The sequence below is a fragment of the Pteropus vampyrus genome, unplaced genomic scaffold (genome assembly GCF_000151845.1).
Source record: "Pteropus vampyrus isolate Shadow unplaced genomic scaffold, Pvam_2.0 Scaffold217, whole genome shotgun sequence".
Taxonomy (NCBI): domain Eukaryota; kingdom Metazoa; phylum Chordata; class Mammalia; order Chiroptera; family Pteropodidae; genus Pteropus; species Pteropus vampyrus.
The window spans coordinates 3,279,746-3,303,452 of record NW_011888998.1 but is presented as its reverse complement, the minus strand read 5'-3'; the positions used below and the strand labels follow the sequence as shown (position 1 = coordinate 3,303,452).

Here is a 23,707-nt window from a genome sequence, read left to right as displayed (position 1 = left end):
TTGTTTAATACATAGCATGATCATTGGGTCAATACAATAGGTCAGTGGAAGGCCCGGACTAAGCAAAAGCTCCCACGTTTTAAGCCCCCAAATGTGCCAGCCCCTAGAGACTGGCAATTTCTAAATCTCAGAAGAACTCTGTAAGATAGACGTCGGTGTCCCCATTTTATCAACAAGGACACTCAGGCTCAGAAGGATAACCTGCCTGAGAAAGGAGTAGAGGCAGCATGAAACCCAAGTCCCCTGTATCTGGTTGCTTCTGAAAACCTGGACCCTTCCTTTAATACAGATAAGTCATTTAGTTTCTTTGAATCTCAAAGACGGGTCAGTGAAATCGTTTTGGCCCTACCACACAGAACAGATGAGATGCATACAAAGGCAAATTAAGAGGGTGTTCCCATCGAAGGGGCAGTGACAGGGCACACTAGGGAACAGAATGAAGAGCAAAGAGAAGGAGTATGAAAGCTAAAGCAGCAGGAGCCTGAGCCTCTTCTAGGGGCAGTGTGGACTCTAGAAAGGAGTGCTTGCCTGTGGCTTCCTCAGGGGTCTCTGCCAGGCTGGAACTGAGGGAAAGCCAGGGCTGTCCCAGACACTGATGGGGCTCAGATCTCTTCTTCCCAGGGTCAGACTCTGCTGGAGTTGAGGCAAGACTCCTTAGGCTGGAGATAGGGGTGAAAATGGATTCTTCCCCACTTCTTCCTTCCTTCCTTTCAGTCTGGCTGAGAATCTGGGGTAGGAAAGTCCCTGGGGTGGAAAGGAAGTGAGAGCTGTCATACCAGGCCTGGCAGAGGGGCAGAGCTAGGAGACAGAGCTAAGTGTGGCCTTGCAAGTTGTCTATATTTGCATACTGAGCTCACTGCTGCTCTTTTTCTCCCCAGAAAATAAAATGACATCATGGTGGGGGGAAGGCGGTAGGGTGGTATATTTGGGAAAGATGAGAAGAACACAAGGGGGACAGCTGGCTTCATCCTAGAGGGAGCTCTGTGGCTCCAGGTCCAGCGAAGAAGGCTCCAGTGTTGCTTCTGGCCCCCACCCCTACCTCCACTCCCACCCTCCAACGTGGATAGTCTGAGCGGTCATTACCCCTGACCCATAAGTGGGGAAAAGAGGTTTTTCCAAATACCAAATCAGACAGCTAAGAGGACCCAGAGGCCAAAGGCCTTCCAAACCCCTGGACCATAACTTGTTCTGCGCCTTCCTGGGTCCTAGCCATTGTCGTCATAGAAGGTCGTCATGGGAGGAGGGTGTCCTGTTGAGAAAGAAATTTGAGATTTGGATTCCGAGGTTCAGGGGAGAAGGTAGCATCCCCCTCCCAGGAGTCTTCCAGAATCCCAGCCCCTCGGTCCCCCCTCCCCCCGCTGCTCCCCGCCCCTCCCCGGCTCTGACGTCACGGCCAGCCGGGTGGGGCGAGGCGGCGCTGGGCTCCGGCTTGGGCTCCGCGGGCGGAAGCGGCGCGGCAGCGGGAGCCGAGGAGGAGGCTCCGGACGCTGCTCAGAAACCGGGGACGCCGGAGTGCCCGTGCCCTGCGCACTCAGCCCCGAGGCGGTGAGAGGGCGCACAGGGGCGAGTCGCGGGGAGGGAGCCGATTTCGCGTCTGGTTTGGAGGGGTGTGTGTCGGGACGCCCGGGCAGGCGGGGAGCGTGGGGCCCCGGGCGGGTCCGCGGGGTCAGGCCCCCCGGCTTCGACCCCGGCGGGGCGCCCGGAGCATGTGCCAGAGGCGACGCGGCTCCGGCCAACCAGTCCCCGCTGGCCAGCTTTGGGAGTCGGACGGGCCTGCTTCCCGCCCAGCCGGCTTGGCAGCCAGCTCCCACCGCCTCCCCTCGTCTGGCTGCGGACTTGTCTCGGGGGTGGCCTCCCTCCTGTCCCAGTCCGCTTCAGCCCTCCGGCAGCGCCGCTGGCACCATGAGCCCCCACCCTGCCCCCTCTGCACCTGGGAAGAGGTGGGATTGGCGACAGCGTGTCCGGAGGGAAGGAAGGAGCTGGGGGTGTAGAGAACTGAAGTAGCTAACGTAAAACCCCTAATTAATTTCATATAATCTTTGTCAAAACTGACAGGGACACACACCAACAAGAGACACGCCAGCACGCACGGTGACACACGCCCATGTGACTCCTTGCACACAGCAGATCACAAACGTCCCTGCACTACACATCCTACCCCCACCTCACCCCACTCGCAAGTCTCCTGGAAGAACATCAGTCTTAACAGGACAGCAGGATGGGGGCCATTGTCCGCAAGTCCACCCTCATTTTCTGGGCATCTTCTCCCAGATTGCCCCTCTTTAAAACATTGGGGGAAAGATGGGAGAGAATCCTGGTCTCACTTCAGGACAGGGAGACGGGATGGTGAGTGTGAGTGAGCCTGGTGCTGTGAAACTGGGTGAGCAGGGAGAGTAGGGGCTGCTGCTGGCCAGTCTTGCTGGGTCCAGTTAGAGCTTAGGTTGCTGGGAGTGGCTGGTTTCTGGGCATCAGAGTGGCCAGCGGATGGAGGAGGGGAGGAGTAGAAGCAAAGGAGAGGGAGAAAAGGAAAGAATGAGTATGAGTCAGCCAAGGATGGAGCCCAAGTCAGAGAGAATGAGGGGAATGTGTGTGAGAGGGACAGAGATACAATCAGGAAATAGGGAGAGGAAGTGAAAGACAGAGCTGGTCAGAGGAATGGGATGAGTGCTGGGGAATGGACAACAGAGGGTCAGAAAGCAGAGAGGACGGGAAGCGGGATGGGAGTGAGGCCACAGGGAGTTAAGGGGAAACATGCTGAATCTGTGTGTTCTCTCTACTGCAGTGTCTGCCCCTAGGCTGTCAGAGCGATTAGCTTTAATTGCTTTTCCCTTTGTGGTTAAACACTGTATTGGGGAAATTGCCAGAGATGCCCTAGGCTGCCAATTGCCCCTGTTGCCTACGTCCTCACTTCCATGACACCTGTGTCCATCAAGTGTAATGTATTATCAGGCATGGAGAGCCGCAGAGTCATGACCTGCCATGCCATCCCCTCAGTCTCTCACACACACAGTGCAATGGGGACATCACCAACTTGTATGCAGCCAGCCAATCCAGTCTTCTCCTCACAGACTTTCTCTACAGCAGGCAAGCTCACTCCTTCCTAACAGGCTGGTGTTCAGATGCGGACACTGAGTCACAGAACCCAGGAGTCCTCAGTATCCATGACTACCACCAAGTGAGGTAGGATGAAAGCCCATTGAAAGGAAAGGAGGAAGAGACTGAGAGACTAGGGAGAGAGGAAATGGTTGAGGAAGAGACAGAAGAGAAACAGGAATAGGGAGACACACTACCAGGTAAGGGGAGAACAGCACAGGCTCCACCCACTCCTCACCATCAGGTGGCCCCTCTGTCCTGCCTGGTCCAATGCTAAGTATCTCTTGATGGCCCCATCTTGGTCTGGTCTTTCTTCTCTTAGACTAAGGGCTTTGCATTGTCCCTGTGCCCAAGGATGACCCATTTTGCTTCTTGGACTGAACTGAACATCCTGAGACTCAGGTATCCTGCTTCCCCTCACTCTCACTGACTGTAGAATCTTAGAGCCTTATTTTTCTTGGTTGCAGGAATAAAGACCACCCCCCCCTCCCACTTTCAAAAAAAGAAAAAAAGCTGAATAGAAGCTAAGGGAAGAAGTCAGTTGAGTATCATATTAATGGAATAATTAGGGATGAACTACAGGACTGCTTGAATTTGGGGCCCAGATAAAATTTATAATAGAAGCCTGTGTTCTCCCTTCCCACCCCTCTGCTTCTCTTTGATTACCACTGCCCCACCTCACAACACATACACACACAGGACTGACAGACTTGAGTGCCCACAAGCCCCCTCCTGCCCACTGCTGCCCACTGCGGGGATCTCCAGGCCCTTGCAGCTGTGTGGGATAGGCCCTCTCCACAGCCGATGGCAGCTGCAGCAGATGTGGAGGGTGGGGGTGGGGAGCAGCTCCTAATCCTCAGGCTTTCTTAAATATATTGAAGATTTGGAAGCAAATGCTAGTGAGAGGGGATAATCATGAATTAATGTCAAAATACACAAATACTTTGGTGATGCCACCTCCTCCACAGGTGAGTATCCCATTTTACTAGGCTTCTCAGAGTGCCCCCCAGGGTCTGCTCTTTCCTCCCCCAGTGCCCACGGAGCACCTATCATACTCCCAACTCCTCCCCTACAGCCTAGTATATAATGGTCTTTACGCCATGCCCCTCTGCCTCAATGTCCTAAGTTGGTTGGACCTTTGAAAGGGCTTCACCTGGGGCCCTGTAGGAAGGAAAGGGAGGAAGGAAGGAAGGAAGGAAGGAAGGTATAGGAAGCCACGCGAGCAGAGAACAGAATGATCTGGGAGGGAAGGGGCTGACTTCCTGGCAGCCTCAGCTCCGGTTCCCGGTTCCTGCCCTGGTATCCTGTCCCAGGAATGGCCTCCACCCAGGCTGCCTGGTGTTTCCATGGGCAGCCTCTGCACTGCTCTAGAGATCAGGAGGACTCTTCAGAGCTAGGAGGGCTGGAGACTGCTCCATAGGCCCCAGGGAATCTGATTCTCAGTGAGGAAAGTGACATGGAGGGTGAAGGAGCCAAACTTCTGTCAAGCCCCAGCATGGCCAGAACACTCCTGGAACCATGATCAGCGAGACTTGAGAGCTATGTAAGGAGATTCCACCTCCTTGTACCCCCAAAATTCCCCCAGAACTGTCCTGCTCTTTCCTCTGCTGCCTCACCAAAGCCTGGGCAAATGGGCTCTCTGGGGAGGGAGGGGCCTGTACATGCTCCTTCAAAGGCCTTACCCTTGCTTTCTCTCCTTTCTTACAACTCCCCACACCCTTCCTTCCAGTGATATCGTCCCAAGGACTGAGGTGGGAGCACCCAGAACAGAGGTTGCCACGGTAACCACTGAGTTGAGGTGGTAGCCTTCTCCTGGACTCTGCTCCCTGCCCTCCTCCCCCATTCCTCATTTGCAGCCTCTTTCCCTCTCTCAACCCCAGCTCTTCCTCAATTCCATAGGATCCCCTCACCCTTCCTTGTGAATCTGTGGTTATCTACCTTCTTACACATATTCTCAGCTGGTTCAGACACATACACACAGACTGCATACACTCACAGCCACACGTTACCCAGTGCTAGCACACACACATCCATTGCTAGTATACCCACACACCCACTGAACAAGCCTTGCCTCCTCCCATGCCTGTGCCCACACCCAGGGGTGAGCATCAGTGGAACCCTAGCACATGCTTCCTTCTCCCTGCCACTTTAACATGCCCACCCTCCCTTTTAGAGGCCTCCTTGTATCTGTTTCACTCTTAGAAAGCTCCTACGCACCACCCCCCAGCCTGTGTGGGTGAGTCTCACACGTATTAATCCCTTCCCTCCCACCTCCCCTGTAAATCTGTTTTAGATTCAGAGCCCTAAATCTTAACTCCTCCCAGGAGATACACACACACATTCTCTCTCTCTCTCTCCCCACCCTTCCTTCCCTCTCACTCTCTTCTCCCCACCCACTAGATCTGTCCTTTTACAAACCCTTTCATATGAAAGCAGGGCAGAATAACCCTAAATTCTGTCCCATTTTCCAGCTGAGGACTTGGTCCTAGGGTCTCTTTCATTGGGGCTGGGTCTTCACGGAGGCATCTTGCCTCCTTCCTGTGCTGTCCTTTCCTTTTCAGCGCTTCTCATACTCCCGCCTCCATTATTGTCCTCCTCTCTGCACTGCCCCTTTCTGTCCTCGGATTATCAGTGGAGGGGGCAGCTGGGCTCCAGAGCCTGCTGCTGTGACCTAGATTTCAAGGCAGAGACGGTTCCTGGTGCTGACAGTCAGAGAGCATTGTTCCTGGGCCAGCCTGGCGGGGCCACCGCTGGGCCCTTGTTTGCACCTGGATGTGCAAGTGAGCGTGTCTGTAAGGGCCTGTTTCTTGTGGGGGTCGTGCTGGCCCTGCTGCCTGGCTCATTGTTTGTGTCACAGTGCCTGCCACCAAGGGAAGCGTCTTTGTTCTGGTCCTAGTAGGGGGCTGGGAATGGGGACTTCTGGTTCCATGCCTCTTATTATACCATGCTTCTCTGCCTCAGTTTCCCTGCTTATAGGCCAGAAATAAAGGAAATGGGGGTGTCAACCAGCCTCCTTCTATCTGCCACATTCTCAGCCCATTGTTGGGATGATTTGTGGGCAGTCTCAGTTAAGTACAAGGTCATCTAGCTCCTTGTCTCACCCCTTGGTCTAATCAGAGTGTTTATAACAATTTACTTTTTAAAATGCTTTACTTTTCTGATTACAAAATACTCATTGTGAGAAAAAAAGCCCCCTTTTTAAACTCACCACTAGAGTTTCACATTTTATCAAATCCAGAAATTTCATTCTAAGGTCTGACCTTCCTGTCTTAGCCACAGTTCTTCCCGTAGTGAGAGGAAGGAGGGCCTTGAATGTTCTCTACCTTTCACCCAAGGATCTTCATGAAAGAGGGGTAGGGAAAAGACCTAGGTGAGATCTAGCCTTGCTCAGCCCCTTTTGGGAGGTCATGCTGAGGGTAGTGCCAGCCAGATGTTGATGCAAGCAGGAGTGGCAGCCCCTATCCTGCCAGACTCTCCCAAAGCTGTATCAAAACCCCTGCCACCCAGCCAGTCTGGGAACTGGGCAGGGGGCCAGAGGCAGCCGCTTGGTATTCTTGGGCGCGGGGGCTGCAAGCACAGCACAAAGGCTAGGAGAGAGGGCTGTGTGGAGGCCCAGCAGCAATCAAAGGAGAAAATGGGCTTCACAAAGGTGGGGGTGGCTCATTGCTTTCGCCACTCCTTGCCCTCACCCCTGAGCCCTAATGACTGAATACAAGGCTGAGCATAGAGGGGCCAGGGGGCCATTAGACCAAGCAACTAGGCATCCATCCAGAATTAGTCATTCATGGGGTGGAGGGGAGTTGAAGTGAGACCCCTTTGCTTCTGTGGAAGAATGGAAGCTAGAACACATGAGATCTAATCAATCCCCTCTAGGCCCCTCTTTTTAGCTTCTCACTGCCACAGCAAGCCTCTGCCTGTGGTTGTTTTGGAGTGGTTTTTTTTTTTGGTTTTTTTTTTTTTTTGATGGGGGGCGTTGCAGGTGGGTGAGGCAATTCTGGGGGGAACTTGGAGGCAGTGGGTGAGAAAGTCTGGAGCTGGTTGTTATGGTAACTGCCTCCTCAGTCAGGAAAGTTGTTGCCAGGGTTACTATGGCGGTGTGTGTGGTGCGGGGGGAGACGAAGGAAAATGATGGGGGAAGGAGGTGTGACTTGTCACTCTAGGCTCCAGCCTGGTCCCTAGCTTCCAAGTATCTTCCTTCCTACTCCCACCTCCCTTCAGTCTTTTCTCCTTCTAGCACTGGCCCTCCCCAACTGGCATGTTATAGGCACTTGCCTGGTAGCGTAGGGGGTAGGAAGTGCCAGTGAGTGAACCAGATCCCAAACCTCAAGCTCAGTCTCCTCTCCCTCTGTTCCTCTTAACCCCAGTCATGGCCGAGTACGGGACCCTCCTCCAGGATCTGACCAACAACATCACTCTTGAAGATCTGGAGCAGCTCAAATCAGCCTGCAAGGAGGACATCCCCAGTGAGAAGAGTGAGGAGATCACAACAGGCAGTGCTTGGTTTAGCTTCCTGGAGAGTCACAACAAGCTGGACAAAGGTGGGGGAGAACAAAGGCATCCTGCCAGCAACCATTATCAGGGCTCAGTGCATTCAGCAAATAGAAATGAGCTCAGAGCTCCTGTACCTACAACGTGCACTCCTCTTCAACAAGGCAGAAGAGGGATGCTCTAACCACTGGAGGGGCTCTAGGGCCGTGGTCTTTACATTCTTCAATGTGTCACTTGTCGGTAAAAAATGTTATTCAGATATGATTGTGCTATTAGCACATATATAATAAAACACTAAAGTAGAAGTTAAAAGTGATAGATTTAAAATAAAACCACAAGTTGGAAGGTTTTCTTATTCACTTTTAGAGACCACTGCTGTGGGAGGGGCTTTATGGAAGAATTGGTATGTAAAATGGCCTAAAAGGCAAGTGGGATTTCAGAGGCAGGATCCAAAGAAGGGCATGCCCAGCCAAGGACCACAGTCACAGAGGTGGAGGAGTACCTGGCGTCTTCGGAAAAGCAAGAGGTCCTGCCTAGCTTGCTGGAGCACAGGGTATGTTTAGAAGTGCCTAGAAAGGTAACTTAAGGCTTGCTATGAAGGGCCTTGCATGATAGGATATTTGATAGGTGAAGTGACCAGAGGTTCCTTCAGAGACATGAATCTGACTATAACAGGGAGGAAGGCTGAGGTGAAGACTACTGCAGCAGTCAGAGAGAGGCCAGGGAAGAAGGTCCAAGGGTACCTGCAATCTCCTAGAACTGGTCAAGCAATGGAGATCATCCTGTGATCATGGCCGTGCCTTCTCCGATATGTAATTACCTTTCTCACCAGGCCCAGCAGCTCTCCAGGTTGCCTAGAGATTCCACCACTCCAAGTCCCACCTGTGCTATCAGGAAATTCTAATGCTTACTTGGAGGAAAAGTAGAAGAGGGACAGGGTGGGTGAGGTGGATATTTTGAAGTCCAGTTAATTCTAATTCTGCCTTGCCCCCAATGTCAGAATTGGGTAGATTTAGCAGGAAGGGTTGCTAAACCTCATGCTAACCCCATAATCTAGAAACCACTGATTGATGGTCTGCCCTTCATGGAACAGTCCTCTGTACTGTTTTTTGATGTCGTAACATTCTTTTCTTGGCTTAGTAGGCTCTCTTCTTCCAGTGTTGCCCCAATAACCAATGCGGGCAACTCAGCCTTGGTTCCAAAAGCCTGGTTTGGGAGAATGGGGGAAGCTGACCTCTGCAGCTTCGCTCTGACCATCAGTCTCCCGCCTTGCTCCAGACAACCTCTCCTACATTGAGCACATCTTTGAGATCTCTCGCCGTCCTGACCTGCTTACTATGGTGGTTGACTACAGAACCCGTGTTCTGAAGATCTCCGAGGAGGATGAGCTGGACACCAAGCTAACCCGTATCCCCAGTGCCAAGAAGTACAAAGGTAAGAGGCCATGCCTTTACTGCGCACCTCTGCCCCCTCCCAGGGATGATCCTTGTAGTGCTTGAATTCTGGGAGCATGAACGCTGATGTTCAGTGGGCCTGCCTGGTATCTTCAACTTCTGCCCCTGGACACATCCTTTTTGCCCCCAGACATTATCCGGCAGCCCTCTGAGGAAGAGATCATCAAATTGGCTCCTCCACCGAAGAAAGCCTGAGCAAGGGGGAGGAAGAGGAGGAAGGTCGGACCTTCATTGGACCACTCCCTTCTCCCATCCTGCAGGGAAGGGGGCAAGGGCAACCCTCCCCCCTAAATCTACCCACTTACTAACCTGGTCCTAACCCCCTTACTGTGCGCGTGTGTGTGCGTGTGCGCACGCTCTGGCTGTCTGTCTACATGTCTAGCTCATTTAGCTCCTCTTCCTCGTGAGGGGCTGGGGGTCAGAGGCTTGGGGGGACTGTTTCCCCACTCTAGGGGGAGGTAGGGGCTACTTCTATGCATACAGAAATGGGCATATTCCTCCTATTGCCCCTTCCTCCACTCTCCCCAACATCTCTCAAGTGTAGGAGCAGAAAGGACCTGCATTTTCCTACACTGAGCAGCTGAGGTGGGGGTGAGGTACAGGAGAGGTAAGTGGATCTAACAAAGAGCAGTGGGAGGGAAGGTGAAGAGGCTACCCAACCGCCACCGGGGAGGAGCAAAGAAAAGCCAGAGTTCACTGTCGGTAACCCACACTGTACCCCTCTTAGGGGCCTAGGCTGGGTATAAGCCAGGGATCTAATGACAGAAGACCACTGGATTCTTTCCTGGCCCCAAAGTTCAAACTCCACTGAGCACCCATCTTTAGGTAACCCTCCGCCCACCTCTGCCCTGGAGAGACTGCTGAGAGAATGCCCCACTGAGCAAGCTGGGGCTGAGGGACAGAGAGGGAGCCCCTTTTCCACTCCTTTATTCCTACTCAGACTGTTGCACATACTGACCTAGGGAGGTTGGGGAATGAGATTCCTAGGATTTAACTCCAATTCTGCCCCCATCTACAGGGTCCTGGTGTGGTTTTGTAGGCAACCTTCCCTTCCTCCCTGGTCTAGAACACTGCAAGCTCGAAAGAAGGGAAGAAGTTAACTAGTGTTTCCTTTGCACCGATCCCCAGCTCAATCCAGTAGGGGACTTGATAACACTCTCCCAATACTCTGGCGACTTGGGCTTGTGATCGCCTCTGAGACAGATCGCTAGAGTACAGTGACCCCAGCCTCCTGCCTGTTCCAGGATGCCCTTCCCTATCCTGACCGTGCTAACTGTGTGTACATATATATTCTACATATATGTATATTAAACCCGCACTGCCATGTCTGCCCTTTTTTGTGGTGTCTAGCATTAACTTATTGTCCAGGCCAGAGTGGAGGTGGGAGGGGGAATGCCACAGTGGCAGAGTCAAATTGCTACATAGTCAAAACAAAAAGAAAACTTTTAAACTTTAAATTCACATGCAATCTCAAGACACTATTCAGAGAAAGTTCAAGTTAGGGGCTTTTAGGATGTGGGAGCAAAACTCTAGTCGGAGGGGAGGGCTAGTTGATGGAAGAAGGAAGAAGCCAGACTGGTTGGAGAGCACCCTCTACTCCTACCCTAGCCCAGCCTGTCTGTCCCCTCTGGCCACTGCTGCGGACACCTGCCTTAACACATGCACCTCGAGTTCTCCAGTTTTGCCTTAAAGGACCTCCCCAAGTTCCCCCAACCCTGTCTGGCTTCTCCCTCAAGGAGAGATACTTATAGAATTGGGAGGGGGAAATGAATTGTCTTTCCAGTCAGGATATGAAAGAGCAAGAGAGAGAGAGAACATGAATGAGAATAGGGAGCCTTCCTTTGAAGAGAGGAGAGGATGAGATGGGAGAAGGAAGACAGAGTCATTTTTAGCAGTCTAGTAATTTCTCTGTAAGGCAAAATAATCTAAAAAGACTAATCTGCCCTCCCACCCCTGTACTGCTGTGAGACTGCTCCGTCCTGTGCTCCTGCGTGTGATGTGCACGGCCTTGTTCTAACCCTGGAATAAAGGTGATTGACTGTAAATGTACCTGACTTATTCTAGAATTTTTATGATCAGGATTTTGGATAACTAGGAAGGGGTCGGGGGAGCAATATTTACCTCCAAACTCCTCACTACAGCCTGAAGAGAAGCCAGGAAAATACTCCTAATAGTACCTTTCCAGTCCCCGATCTTCTATATATCACTGAGCTATGGGGCCTATTCCACATGTAGCAGTCTCCAGTTGGAGTCCAAGACTGGAAACATGGCTATCTCAGACTGGGCTTCCTAACACCATAATAAGGGCAGAGCCAGGTACCTATGTTAGAAGGAGCAAAATTAGCCCATCACAAGTGAATGGCTCACATATCACACAGAGCAGCAGTCGGGGGTGGGTGGGTGGGAAGCTTTACTAAAAGAAAATATACAACAAATTCCAGAGTGCATGGTTTTTAGCCCATTCCATCACCCCATTTGCAATAGGAGCACAGACCATTCGGATGCCACATTCCCCACCTCAGAAAGGAACTACAGCAGCTAACATATGGTATGAAAGCTGCTAGGAAAAGGGGCAGGAAGAAGATGATGTGTCAGGGAATCCCATCCTTTTACTCTTCCCTTCCTACCTTGCCTGTTCTAATAGAATCTGACTGTCCTAGAATGCAGCATTCCTGGTTGGGGCGCAAAGAAATAGCAAAAGCATTTAAGGGCAAGAATTCATTTGAGACTTTCATATTCAGTGATCAGTGATAAGACAGGTGTCCAAGGCCCATCTATCTTAATCAATCCTTAGATATTAAGAGATGGAAAAGGTATAAAGTCAAATCCGACAGGTCGTCTCCTATATATACTCTTCTATTATTAGGAAGGAAGCTGGTATGGGGTTGGATGGCATAAAGAATCAAGCAGCTAAAGGTTCAGAGTGAATGTCTTCTGTCACACACTATATTAAAAGAGATAGCCTGCAGTGGCAAGATCTTTCCTGAAGTCAAAGTTCGGTCAAGCTTTAAAGACAAGCCAGTTTCTGGTTAGAAGAACCTTCCTGGGAACATCCACAAGACTTAAGGAGAGGTAGATCTGAGGCAAAGAGCTGAAAGCAATTTCCCATTTCCCGAACCCTGAAACCATGGCAAGAAAGGAAGGAAGGGCAAAATTGAGGATCCTTCCATTCTTGAGCCTCCTAAAACCTAAGGAGTAAACCCCAACCTCTAATGGCCATACAGAGAGGGTACATTGACCCCAGGTGTCACGTCCACATCATTATTTTCACTCTCTCCTTTAAGTCCTTTTATTGTAATCATTGAGAATATATAGGTATTTAAACTTTGACAGTAATTTTAACATCATACAGCCAAGTTTGACTTGCTTTTTAATATATTTATAGATATAAAATTAGGCCTCTAACAGTGATAGGGATGGGGAGATTGCTGCCATCAAACTTTTTTTTTTAAGTAACAGAAGAGGTAACATCCTTCCTATTCTTCCTCCACTTCTGCCCCTCCTCCCATTTGCCCCCGATTTCTCTCACCAGACATATTTAGGGGGTGATGGGATGAAGAGAAGAGAGTAAAGGATACATAATCAAGTGCAAAACACTGTGGTAAGTACAGAGAATGAATGGGGTGGAAAAGAAAGTGAAGAGTGTGGGATAGTTAGGGGCTCTGAGGACTTCCCAGGAAAACAGGATCCTGGGATGGGGTTGCTAGGGCGGGGGGTGGGGAGGAAGATTAATAAAACTGTCATAGATTTTTTTTAAAAATAAAGGAAAAAAAAGTCAAAAAACCTAAACCAAAGAGACAGTGGCACTTCTACCACCCTCACTCTGGCCCCTTGGTACTGAACAGCCAGTTATATTCCCAACCCCCACCCAAGAAACAAGAGAGATTAAAGAAAAGGAAACCCCATTCCCTATCCCAAAGCAGTTAACAAGATAGGCAACCCGCTCCCTCCCAAAAAAAGGCGTTGGGAGAGGCCATTTCTGCTCAGTCCTATGGACCTTTCCATGGAACCCCACTCCAGGGCTCAACCCCACTCCTAGGTACTCTCTGTAGATTCACTCCTCTCCAGTTTGTCCTTCTCCTGGGATGTCTTTCTTTTATCTAAAGCAAAAAGTCCAAAGTGCATTTCTGCTGAATGTAAGGGCCTGGGACAGGAAAGGGTTCCCAGGCAGGATCGGGTTGGCAGCCCCAGCCCGCCCCTCCTGGGTACGAGGCTTCAGGACGGCATGCACTGCACCCGGTCAGGGCCCTCCTCCTCGTCTGATGTGTCTGAGGAGCTGGGAGACTCATCCGAGTCTGCATCTGTGGCCCCAACCCCAGGTTCTCGCCAGCGCTGTAAAATGGGAAAGGCTTGTTAGTAACTTCCCTGGAACGAGGATAAGCCTGTTGAGTGCTTTAGCTATAATTCAGATGCTCTAGGCCAAGGGTCAGCAGAAGTTTTCTTAAGGGGCCAGAGAGTAAATATTTTAGACTCGTGGGCCATATCTCTGTCACAAATACTCTGCTGTTATAGTGTGAAAGCAGCCAGACCATACATAAATGAATGGGTGTGGCTGTGTTCCAATAAAACTTTATTTATAAAAACAGGCAGCCAACAAACTGCCATGGTTTGCTAACCTCTCTGCCCTAGACCTCTTCTAGCATGAAAGGAAAAACAGAAGGGTCACCCTGAAACTTAATCCTTTTCAACTCCTTCCCCGCCCTCATGACCTTGGCCTTTATGAAGGCAGCACTGTGAATGCATGGTCACACAGAACAAAACAGATCCCACCCATTTCTGCTGGTGGCTCTTCTAAGGCTACAAAAGGCTCTGATGGGGACGGAGGACAATGGATACCCAACCAAGACCACTTGATTCCTCTTTAAGTATGCACTGGAACTTGGGAGTTTACTTCCTATACTCCAGCTTACCCGGTGGTGGCGTCTCTGTCTCAGGTGATGCATGAGGAACCAGAGCATGTGGCTATCGAACAAGTCAGTGTGGTGCAAGCTATCTTCATCCCTCTCTCGCTTGTTCTTCTTAATCACCTAGAACCAAAAAGGGTTGGGGATGTGGTGAATAGGTAATGAATAGGGACCCTGGACCTGATCAGAAAAGGCTGGTGTTCTATCCCAATAAAAACTTCCCTTAGGAACTGTTAAGCCGATGTGGAGCTAATTTAGGAAATGATGCCACAGGCTCATCCACTGAGAAGGTAGGCAGCTTTAAAATAGAATGAGTTTTCCTAAAAATGCCCCCTATCCCCACTTTAGCACGAATTAGGAGCACTTCGAAGCTGCCCCCTGGACTAGGACTTCCTAGAAGTGTGGGGGAGAGGGTGTTAGATCGGTGCCTTAAAAAAACTGGGCAGCAAGTCATTCTCTCTTGTGACAATGAAGACTCATAACAGTATGCAAATAAAGAAAAAGAACACTTGCAGTCAGCTACTTACATCCTTTAAACCTGTAAGCTCAGTGGAAGCTTCAGCTGTCGGTGCCCAGATCTTAACATCATGGTCTAGGCCGCTGGTTGCCAACACAGGCAGGTGAGGGTGGGGCTCAAGACAGTTTACCTGATTGAGAGGAAGGGAAAGCACAGGCTGAGGTATGTGGGAGCACGGTTTAAAAACCTCTACTCACCTTGAGCCAAACCACTATCTTCAATAAGAACTGGGCAGCTGCTGGAAAGGTAGGCCCACCCATTATGAGGCTAGGCCAAAGAACCCTGGAGGTGGAAGAAACCTTGGACACAGACTGCATATAATACCAGGCCCATCTCTCACTTCCTACATATAGGCAGGAGTGGCCTCATCCCCAGACATAGCCCTAGGGGTAAGGGGTGACTGGCCAAGCTTACTGCTAGCTTCACAAAAAGGCAATGAGGTCCAGATGACCTCATTCACTATGGAGTCCACAGCTCCAATTTGCCCAAGGCTGAAAAAAACCATCTCAGTGGTTTTCACCAAGTGGCAAATAAATTTTAAAAAAGAAAGCAGAAGCTGCCACTGAGCCCCCAGAGAAGAGTCAGAGAACAATTACATTCACTTGGCACTATTTACTAGAATTGGAGGAAAGCACAGGCTGGGAAGAGTCTGAGCTGGGGAGTAGTGGGGCAGTAGAGGCACATTCATATCTGCTTGGGGACCCTGCACATCTCAGGGGACAGCATCCTGCTACCTGCCCTGAAAGCACAATAGGCTTAGCTATAAGGTGGCACAGCATAGCAGGGCAGCTTCCTGGGGTGCCCCCAGCCTCAATCTCAGCCACGCTCAGCAGGAGAAATGAATTAGGACAGGCCTCTGCCTTAAGCAGCTTCCTTCTGTCTGAAGGCCTCCATGCCCCCTGCTGTCTGACTTGGAAATTTCAGCCTTCCTAACAAAGCAGGGCAAGCACAAGGCAGCTCCCATCCCCACCGAAAGAGCTAGTCCAGATCGGGCTGCTAAAGCATTTTTGGTCTCTTAGTCAGATGAGGAATAGACAGGAAAGGCACCCAAAAGGAAGGTGTGGTTCTACCCACTCCTCACCTCACTCCACCCTGCCTTGCAGCTGCCCTATAGTCTAAGAAAACAACCCTTGGCAAAAAGCCTCGCTCAGTTCTCTCTGGACCAACCACCTCTGCCTTGCCTGCGCACACAAGGCAGCTGAGGGGAAGTTGGGCCAGTATGGAAAATAAAACTGACCTACAGACTTCCAATCTTCTTTGTCTTCCATTTTACAAATAAACAAATGCTGAGAAAAGGCTGGAAGCTAAGTCTGAGCCTATGAGTAAAGTAGAAACCTCATTTCCCCACTTCTTCTTCTCTCACTCCACATTATCAGCTCATGCAGTTTTTACTGGGCTCCTTAAGGCAGTGTGGAAGAGGTTCCAGCATCTGGAGCATGAGGAGGCACTAGAGAGAAACTCCATTGCTCAGGAACATTACCAAAAGATAATGTGACAACTTACACACACAAACTTGCATTCACTCATCCACCTCCTGATAAGTCCATTACTCCTCTACTCTGACCTAGTTCTGCTTGGACAAGTCAGTAAAACAAAAAAGCACAGAGAAGAAAATCCTTGGAACTTAAGATTAAGGACAAAGCCAATGACAAAAGGAACAACAATAAATTACATACAGTACCTGAGCTGGAGCCTGCAGGGGGAGCCGACAGAAAGCTTCTGGGCCAGGGTACCTGGTCACTTCACCAGACCTGTCTGAATGCCAGGACTTATCCTGTCAATAATGCCTGAGCAGAGAAAAGATCTCTGGCCTTAAAGGACTAGGCTGGGGGATACAGGGAATGAGATGAAGCAGCAAAGTGCTTTTGGGAGACAAAGAATTGTCCCTTGATATCATCTCCCACCCTTGTCCCTGAATGGGAATAAAGAAACGACTAGTGTTTGAGCCAAAAACAGAGTCAAGATACCTAGGCAAGGTAGACAACAATCTCTAAGGTCCCTTCTAGTTCTAATATTCTACTTTATGATACAGAACTGCTGTGAGTCTGCATTGAGGCTGGTGCCTGGTGACCTCACTGCTGGGAGGTTAAGACAAAACAAAACAACAAAAGAAGTCAAGTGAGGATCACACAGACCACTCAGCTTACATGAGAATAAGCCAGGAAATTCACTTCAGGGTACAGTCTCTATATCTCTTGGTACAGACCCTCACTCTTATGACTACTAAAACTCAGGTCTGGGGCCCACACATCCCAAGCAGATGCCCTCCCCACCTGAGCACCTAGTTTAATCATCAAACCCTAATACTGGCTAGGCTGAAAACAAACTGGCCTGCAAAGTGATTTTGGAGAACGGACAAGTACTGGCCGGGGGGGAGGGCATTCAGCCCTAAATCTCTCTGGAACAGAATTCAACACGACAGTTTGATCAAGAAAGGATTAATGGCCCCTTTTGACTACCTTCTGACTACATGCCTATTGTAGAATTCTCATTAATACTCCAGTGTTTTGGGTTTGTTCACTGCAGCTGATACAAGAGAACTTATGGAGGAGAAGGAAATGAAACAGGCAACACTGAGATACACCTCCAAGTTCTAGAGTCCTCTCTACTTAAACTCAGGCCATAAAAGCTTTGGATCTATTCTGGTCACAGGTACCAGAAACTTAGACGAAACCAAAAGAAAATCTCAGCCTCATACCAAGGCAAGACACACAAGGAATGGGGTATCGATTGTAAGAAATCCTTCTAAATTCTAACACCACTCTCTGGATAAAACTCATCAAGAGATGGCTGGGCTCTTTACAATTCCCCACAGCTTAGAAGGATGAAAAGGAAGAGAGCCTAAGCTGTCTCAGCCAGACTATCTTGGGTAATCACTGTAATGCAATCTCCTAAACTGTCTCTGTCATATCTTCTGAAAGCTACTGAACTCCTGCCTGATGCTGTGTCTCAAAAAAGAAAAAATATACATGGCTAGCCAGATACATGTTAAGAGCTGACCATGCTTCACTCCTCAACTCAAGAATCCTCATGCTTCCTTTGTGCCCTATTTGTCTGTCAAAGGACAGGAAGATTGTGATGTGATCATGGGTTGTACAGCAGGCTACTCAGTCGTTCTCAAAACAAACAAACAAACAAAAAAAACATTTTGCCATATTTACTCTCTCCCTGTATATTCATATACATTATGTTTTTATCCATTTGAATGTAAGCATGACACTTCACTACTTCATCCTACTTAATATGTATCTCCTAAGTACAAGGATATTCTCCTACATAAAAAGAATGCTATCATCACATTAAATAAATTTAACATTGAATGCCACGTTATCTAATGTATAGACCATATTCTGATTTTCCCAATATTCCGAACAATGCTCCTTCCAACTTGTATCTGCTGGTCCAGAATCTTGTAATCAAGATCACTATTTAGCTGCTCATCAGGCGTAAAACATGGAGACAGCTTTAGCACTGTGTAGGATGGTATGCCCTCAACTCCAATGTTTTTCTTTTGGGAGATCTATGCCTAGAGGTATCTCAGTCAGGCCACAGGTTCTTCCCTAAGATCACTTTCTCCTCTCAATAAACTGTGCTTTAGAGGGGCAGAAGAAAGGAAAAGGAAGAAAATATCCCATCGAAAACCTAGCACCCCCAGACCACACTGCCTCTTAGCTGGCTAGCCCTGTAAGACATGGTATTACATTGTCACAGTGGGAATTCAGTGGCCCTGCCAAAACCTACCTTAATGACTGAAGAGAGTAGGGAGCAAGCCAGCCCGGCACATCATACTCACCACACCTCCCTTGTCCCCCTCCATGAACTGAATGATCTGGCAGGATGATTTCTCCCAGAGGAAGATGTGCCCGCAGTCACTACCGCTCACCACAAACTCACTCTTGGGGCCATAGAAATTGACGCCTTTTACTGAAATGATAAATGAGGGAATAAACCACATGAGGGTTGGCATCAGGCCTATATATATTTACCTCATAGAGAACTTAGTTATTCATAAACTCTAAATCAGTTAAGAGCCAAAGAATTCCTTTCATTTTCACAAAACAATCAAAGGATTATGCATGTATAACAGACAGATATAACAAGAATCACACTAGTCCCTGAGACTATTTCTATTCCCCCAAAGAGTTCCAAGGGTTAAGAAGTTGGCAGTCTCTCAGCAACAGCCTAAGTCTCATTAGTCTACACCCTAGGAAGCAACCACAGGCCTCACTAGTGCCTTACTCTCCCAACCTGAATTGCCCCAGCTCTGCCAGCACTGTCCTATGCCCTAGGATTATCCTTGGGATGTGTACTTCATTGGTACCTTATCAATGCTTCCTGGGTCATCAGCTGACCTGAGACTGATGGAGGGATACACACCACAACTACCTTTAAGAAGCATCTGAACTCTGCTTGTTACCAAGACTCTGAACAACAGGGCTCCACTCTCTGAAATTAGTGAGAGAAGCCAGGAGTCCCAACTACAATGTCCAGTCCCATACCAGTCACGAGACTGATACTCCTTTAGTCTGCCCAAGTACTAAGACCCAAGCACAGGTTTTTCCCTCTTAATCTCACCAGCCTAAGAGAAAAAAGAAATGAACTGCTCTCTCCAAGTCAGAATTACGACACATTTGTTAGAAGTGGTAGCAACAACAAAGGGCGGTGATTTCCCAACTTCTCTGTACACTGGAATTACATAGAGAGTTTAAACATCCCAATCAGGTTGTATCCGATATCAATTAAGTTAGAATGCCTGGGGATAGGAGCCAGGCATCAGTATTTTTATGATTGTCAGGTGGCTCCACTGCACAGCAAAGAACCACAGACAGAACAAAAAAAGGTCAATCTTCACTGCAAATTTGGGAAAGGGATTGCACCATTCCTCCTCCTCTGCCTCACTCAAAAGAATGACTTCCTCCTCCTCCCTAGAGGTATAAGCTCACCATGTTCTAGGAAGTTCAATACCACTGACTGAGGAGGGCTTTCCCGGACTCCCTACAAGCCTTTTAATTCTGAAGTTAACTGAAAAATCGGTCTCCTTATGCTCAAACCAAGTAATGTCATTGCAGTGGTGAGAGATGCCCCTGAGCCTTCTCCTCTAGCACAGTAGCCCATGGCAACTCCAGCCCAGTTAGGGATCCCCTCCTACAACCTCAGTGGCAAGCAGTATACTCCTTTAGGTAGTTCCTATTTGCAAAACCTGAATGAGAACCTGTGGTTCTCCAAGCCAACAGACTTGGCTACAGAAACCTAGAAAGACAGCCTCACCTGTGGCATTATTTCTGTGGCCCTTATATCTCTTAACATACTGGGCCCCATCACTGTGAGAGGAGTTGAAGAGATAAATGTCTTCATCATTGTAACTGGCCAGGAGCTCTGCCAAGAACAAGCACACAGCAGTGAAGGCAAAGGCTGAAAAAAGCTAGGATCAGGAGCTGGGGGTTGGGGTGGGGCTTCTTGCCAGTAGTGCCCCCTCTTAATACCCAGGTATATAGCGCCCATCTTACAACCGGAATAGCAGGCAAGTCAGGTGTCTAGAGTAGACTAGGAACACGCTGCCAACCCAGGGGTAGCAGAATGCTCAGAAAGATCACACCCAAAACTCAGGAATGAGTCAAAGGTCTAAGAACCTGCTTAGGCAAATAGCCTGGACTTGAGGACAGGCCCTGCTAAATCTCATCTGCAGCATTCTTGCAAGTGGTGCCTGGCATCTCCAAGGGTCATATGCTGCATCCTCCCGCTGTGTGCTCACCATCAGCAACTACTCCCCAGCTGCTCCACTTGGAGCCAAAGCACAGCAGTGAGCACTGGAGGGCACATGCCTCACTGCTCAGCAGCTCCCCAGACAGAGGGGGCGTGCCAGCCTAGGAGCTGGGCCCTGCTCACGTACCTGTGCCGTCGTGGCTGTACACAAGACAGGTGATGTTTGCTTTGGACTCACTGTTCACCTGCAATAAGGAGCAGATACTGACTGATGCCCCACCCCCCCCATTTGTTATACCATCTTCAGGAAACAGGTTTTCCTTCAAATTCCCCTCTATCTTCTCCCAGACTGAGAGACAGAGAGAGACAGAGAAAGGAATACAACTGATGAAACGTGACCACCTCTGGGGGGAGACGACTTTCTGTTGGTTGTCTTCTGTGTGCTAGCCATTTTATATATACATTATCTCCTTAGGCCTTACCATCACAGTACAAGGCAATTATCTCTATTTTGTCGATAAGAAAACTGGCCAACAGAGGTGAGGTGACTGCCCAAGATCACAAAGCTGGTTAAGTAGTAGAGCCAGGATTCAAATCCAGGTATCTGACTTGAATGTCCAAGCTCTTCCCAGCAAACCAACAAGTTTGGGCACGACCTTGGGGTCGAGTCAGGGAAGCCTGGAGCCACTGACCCTTCATGAATCTTACCAGGTGATGAGGACAGAATTTCTTGAGTACTCCATTATTCTCATTCTCATCAATTTTCCTCTGGTCATAAATCCTGTGGTGGAAAAAGCAATGAAAATGTCAAGTTACAAACTGATCCCTTAAAAAGATGCAATTCAATGTAGTGGGAGGAACAGCTGTCAGGTGGATGTCAGGGCAGATAAAGAACATTCCCCAACCAAGCCGGAAAGTCCTCCTCTCTCTCCCCCTTTCCAAACCCTAACTCTTTTAACCAAGTATTTCCCATTTCAAGTGGTAATCAAGCCTCATTTATATCAATTTAAAATGGGTTAGCCCTCCTCTCAGCTTTTATATCAATATTTATTTTCATAGAAATAACATTATTATAGAGTTTTTTGTGTGTATGCTACCTGCCCAATTGGGCTTATTATTCATGGGAAGAAATCATGCTTTACATGTCAGTAGATCTTCAATCTCTTCTTGAAACATTTGGCCAGTTCTCCCTCTCATACCGCACAACTATTATAAACCACTACCTATATCCCAAAAGTCCTCTCTTCCTTTCATTTTCATCAAGCATCAAACTTTCCCTCATCTCTCCAAATCCAAACTTTAATCATGTATTCAAATTTTTTATGACACATATTACGTGCCAGGTATTATGCTAGGTGCTGAAGATACGGTGAAGGGCAAGATAGATCTAATCACTGTCCTCATCTACCAATCTCCTCCAATCTCAGAGTCTCATCTCTCCACAGCTGCTCATCCCTCCAAGGATCTTGTTTGATTAGTCCATTCTCAACCTCTTCCTCATCACTCCCCTTGCCCATTTCCTAAAAATCCTCCTTCTACTGACTGTCCTTTCCTATTATTGCTTTTTCTGTCCTTCCCCTTGCAGTCAAATTACATAATCTACATTCAATATTTTCACTTCCTCACTTCCCACTCATTTCTTAATCCATTCTCATCTAGCTTTGACCTACTCACCACTGAAACCTCTCTGGCTAAAGTCATCAGTAACCTAACTGCCAATGCCAACAAGATACTTTTCAGGCCTTTCTCATCCTGACATTGTTCATTACTCCTTCCCTGAAACACTTTCTTTCCTTGATGTCCAACCACTCTGTTGTTCATAGGCTTGTCTTTCTGGGTCCATCCCTTAAATGCTGACATTCCCCTGAGGTTTTTGATCTTAACTTCTCAACTGACTCTATCTAAGGAAATTGTAACCTAGCATCCAACTAGTATGTGAATGTCCAGAAACTGTGCTTATGTGCATTTTCTAGGGAGAAGAGATCAGTTCTCCTTATGTTCTCAAAGAGACCACAGAATCAAAAGAGTAGTGGGGAAAAGAATTCTAATACTTTCCTTTGGTGATCAAATTCCATTACCAATGGAATTTAACTACCACCTATATGCAGACATATGTTTCATAAATGTGTCTCCAGCCCACACTTATTCTGAGCTCTAGATTCATATCTACGTGCCAAATGAATGTTGTAATAGGATGCCCAGAAGTAAACTCATTCTCTTTCTTCTAAAACTAAAGCTACTTCTAAAACTAAACCTACCCCTTCCCCTGAATCTGTTAATGGCAATATCCTAAATTGAGGTGGTCGAACAAGAAATCAGGTCCTTTCTTTCCTATGCAACTAATTTCTGTCCTGTCAATTCAACTACCTGGATGTATTTCTTGACTGTATCTGCTTTCTTCAAGCTTAGCCAATTTTTGCCTAAATTATATGCAGCTATATTGATTTCGTTGCTTATAGTGTCACCAGAATTATGACTAAACTGATTTCGTTGCTTATATTGTCACCAGAATTATGACCAAAATGCAAAATCTTATGTAAATTTCTTGATTAAATTTCTTCGGTGATTTTGTACTTTCTATTAAATAAAATTTAAACTCCTTAGTATGGCTGCCTACCAATACTCACAGATCTCATACATTATATAAAAATCAAAACAAAAACAAAAACAATGCTCCTTGAATATACCATGTCACATCTTGTAATCTTACCTCTACACATATTGTTCCTCTATCCGAAATACTAATTTCTCATTTGAATATCAATACTAATTTGAATATCTCAATCTTGTCTTTAATACTTCCTCTGTGAGGAAGAACAGCATAGTGAAATGGTTTCTATCATATTTAAGGAGTCTGATCTGAGTTCAAATACTAACTCTGCCACTTACTAGATGAGTAATATTGGGTACTTACTTAATATTTGTAGTCCTTATATGTTTCTCCAGAATGCTCCTTGAAGACAGAGACTACGTCTAGCCAAGTGCCTATCTAGCACACAATAGATGCTCAGTAAATGCTAGATTAATAAATGAATCAATATATGTTTGTATTCTCCACCAATCCCTTGTTTAATATCCTGAATAAAGAGAATATCCAGGAAACATTTGCTAAATCAGAGGTCCCCAACCCCTGGGCTGAAGACCAGTACCAATCCGTGCCCTCTTAGGAACTGGGCCACACAGCAGGAGGTGAGCAGAGAGCTAGTGAGCAAAGCTTCACCACCTTAGCTCCACCTCAGATCGTCAGGCATTAAGATTCTCAGAGGAGCACTGGTCCCTGGTGCCAAAAAGGTTGGGGACTGCTGTTCTAAATGAACCAGAAAAAGAAAATAGTACTGCTATACTACCAATTACTACTCTTCAGCAAATATACATCAGCTGATAATCAGATTTTCCCCCCCTCTAAACTAAGTCTAAACCACAGCTCTTAAATGTCACTAAGCCATCATAAACTTCAGCAAGTCAGCAAATTAGTTTTAAAAATTTGAATATTTAATACTTTGCTGTATGGACTATTCTGTGTTTTTCAGTATCTAATGCTCTTTGTC

At 48.0% G+C, this 23,707-nt stretch overlaps 2 protein-coding genes across 9 annotated transcripts in view; one reads left to right on the top strand and one right to left on the bottom strand.

Moving 5' to 3' along the window:
- Positions 1-1,396: 1,396 nt before the first annotated feature.
- PEA15 (proliferation and apoptosis adaptor protein 15) lies at positions 1,397-11,084 on the top strand. 2 transcript variants are annotated; one of them, XM_011373076.2, is made up of 5 exons: positions 1,421-1,545; positions 3,416-3,495; positions 7,458-7,631; positions 8,860-9,015; positions 9,166-11,084. In XM_011373076.2, the coding sequence occupies exons 3-5, from the start codon at positions 7,460-7,462 to the stop codon at positions 9,228-9,230; spliced, it is 393 nt and encodes a 130-aa protein (XP_011371378.1). In that variant the 5' UTR covers positions 1,421-1,545; positions 3,416-3,495; positions 7,458-7,459; the 3' UTR covers positions 9,231-11,084. The 2 variants fall into 2 exon arrangements, with proteins under 2 accessions (XP_011371377.1, XP_011371378.1); XM_011373075.2 differs by lacking the exon at positions 3,416-3,495 and having other exon boundaries at positions 1,397-1,545.
- Positions 11,085-11,428: 344 nt separating this feature from the next.
- The window catches only part of DCAF8 (DDB1 and CUL4 associated factor 8), a 36,167-nt gene continuing 23,888 nt past the window's right edge, over positions 11,429-23,707 (bottom strand). For all 7 annotated transcript variants that reach the window (XM_023538305.1, XM_011373072.2, XM_011373073.2 and 4 more), the window contains 7 exons: positions 20,868-20,940; positions 20,347-20,404; positions 19,725-19,832; positions 18,250-18,380; positions 14,467-14,586; positions 13,946-14,062; positions 11,429-13,367 (listed from right to left, as the gene is read on the bottom strand). In XM_023538305.1, the coding sequence (XP_023394073.1) occupies positions 13,251-13,367; positions 13,946-14,062; positions 14,467-14,586; positions 18,250-18,380; positions 19,725-19,832; positions 20,347-20,404; positions 20,868-20,940 (724 nt within the window). In that variant the 3' untranslated portion in view covers positions 11,429-13,250. The remainder of the gene's footprint in view (positions 13,368-13,945; positions 14,063-14,466; positions 14,587-18,249; positions 18,381-19,724; positions 19,833-20,346; positions 20,405-20,867; positions 20,941-23,707) is intronic.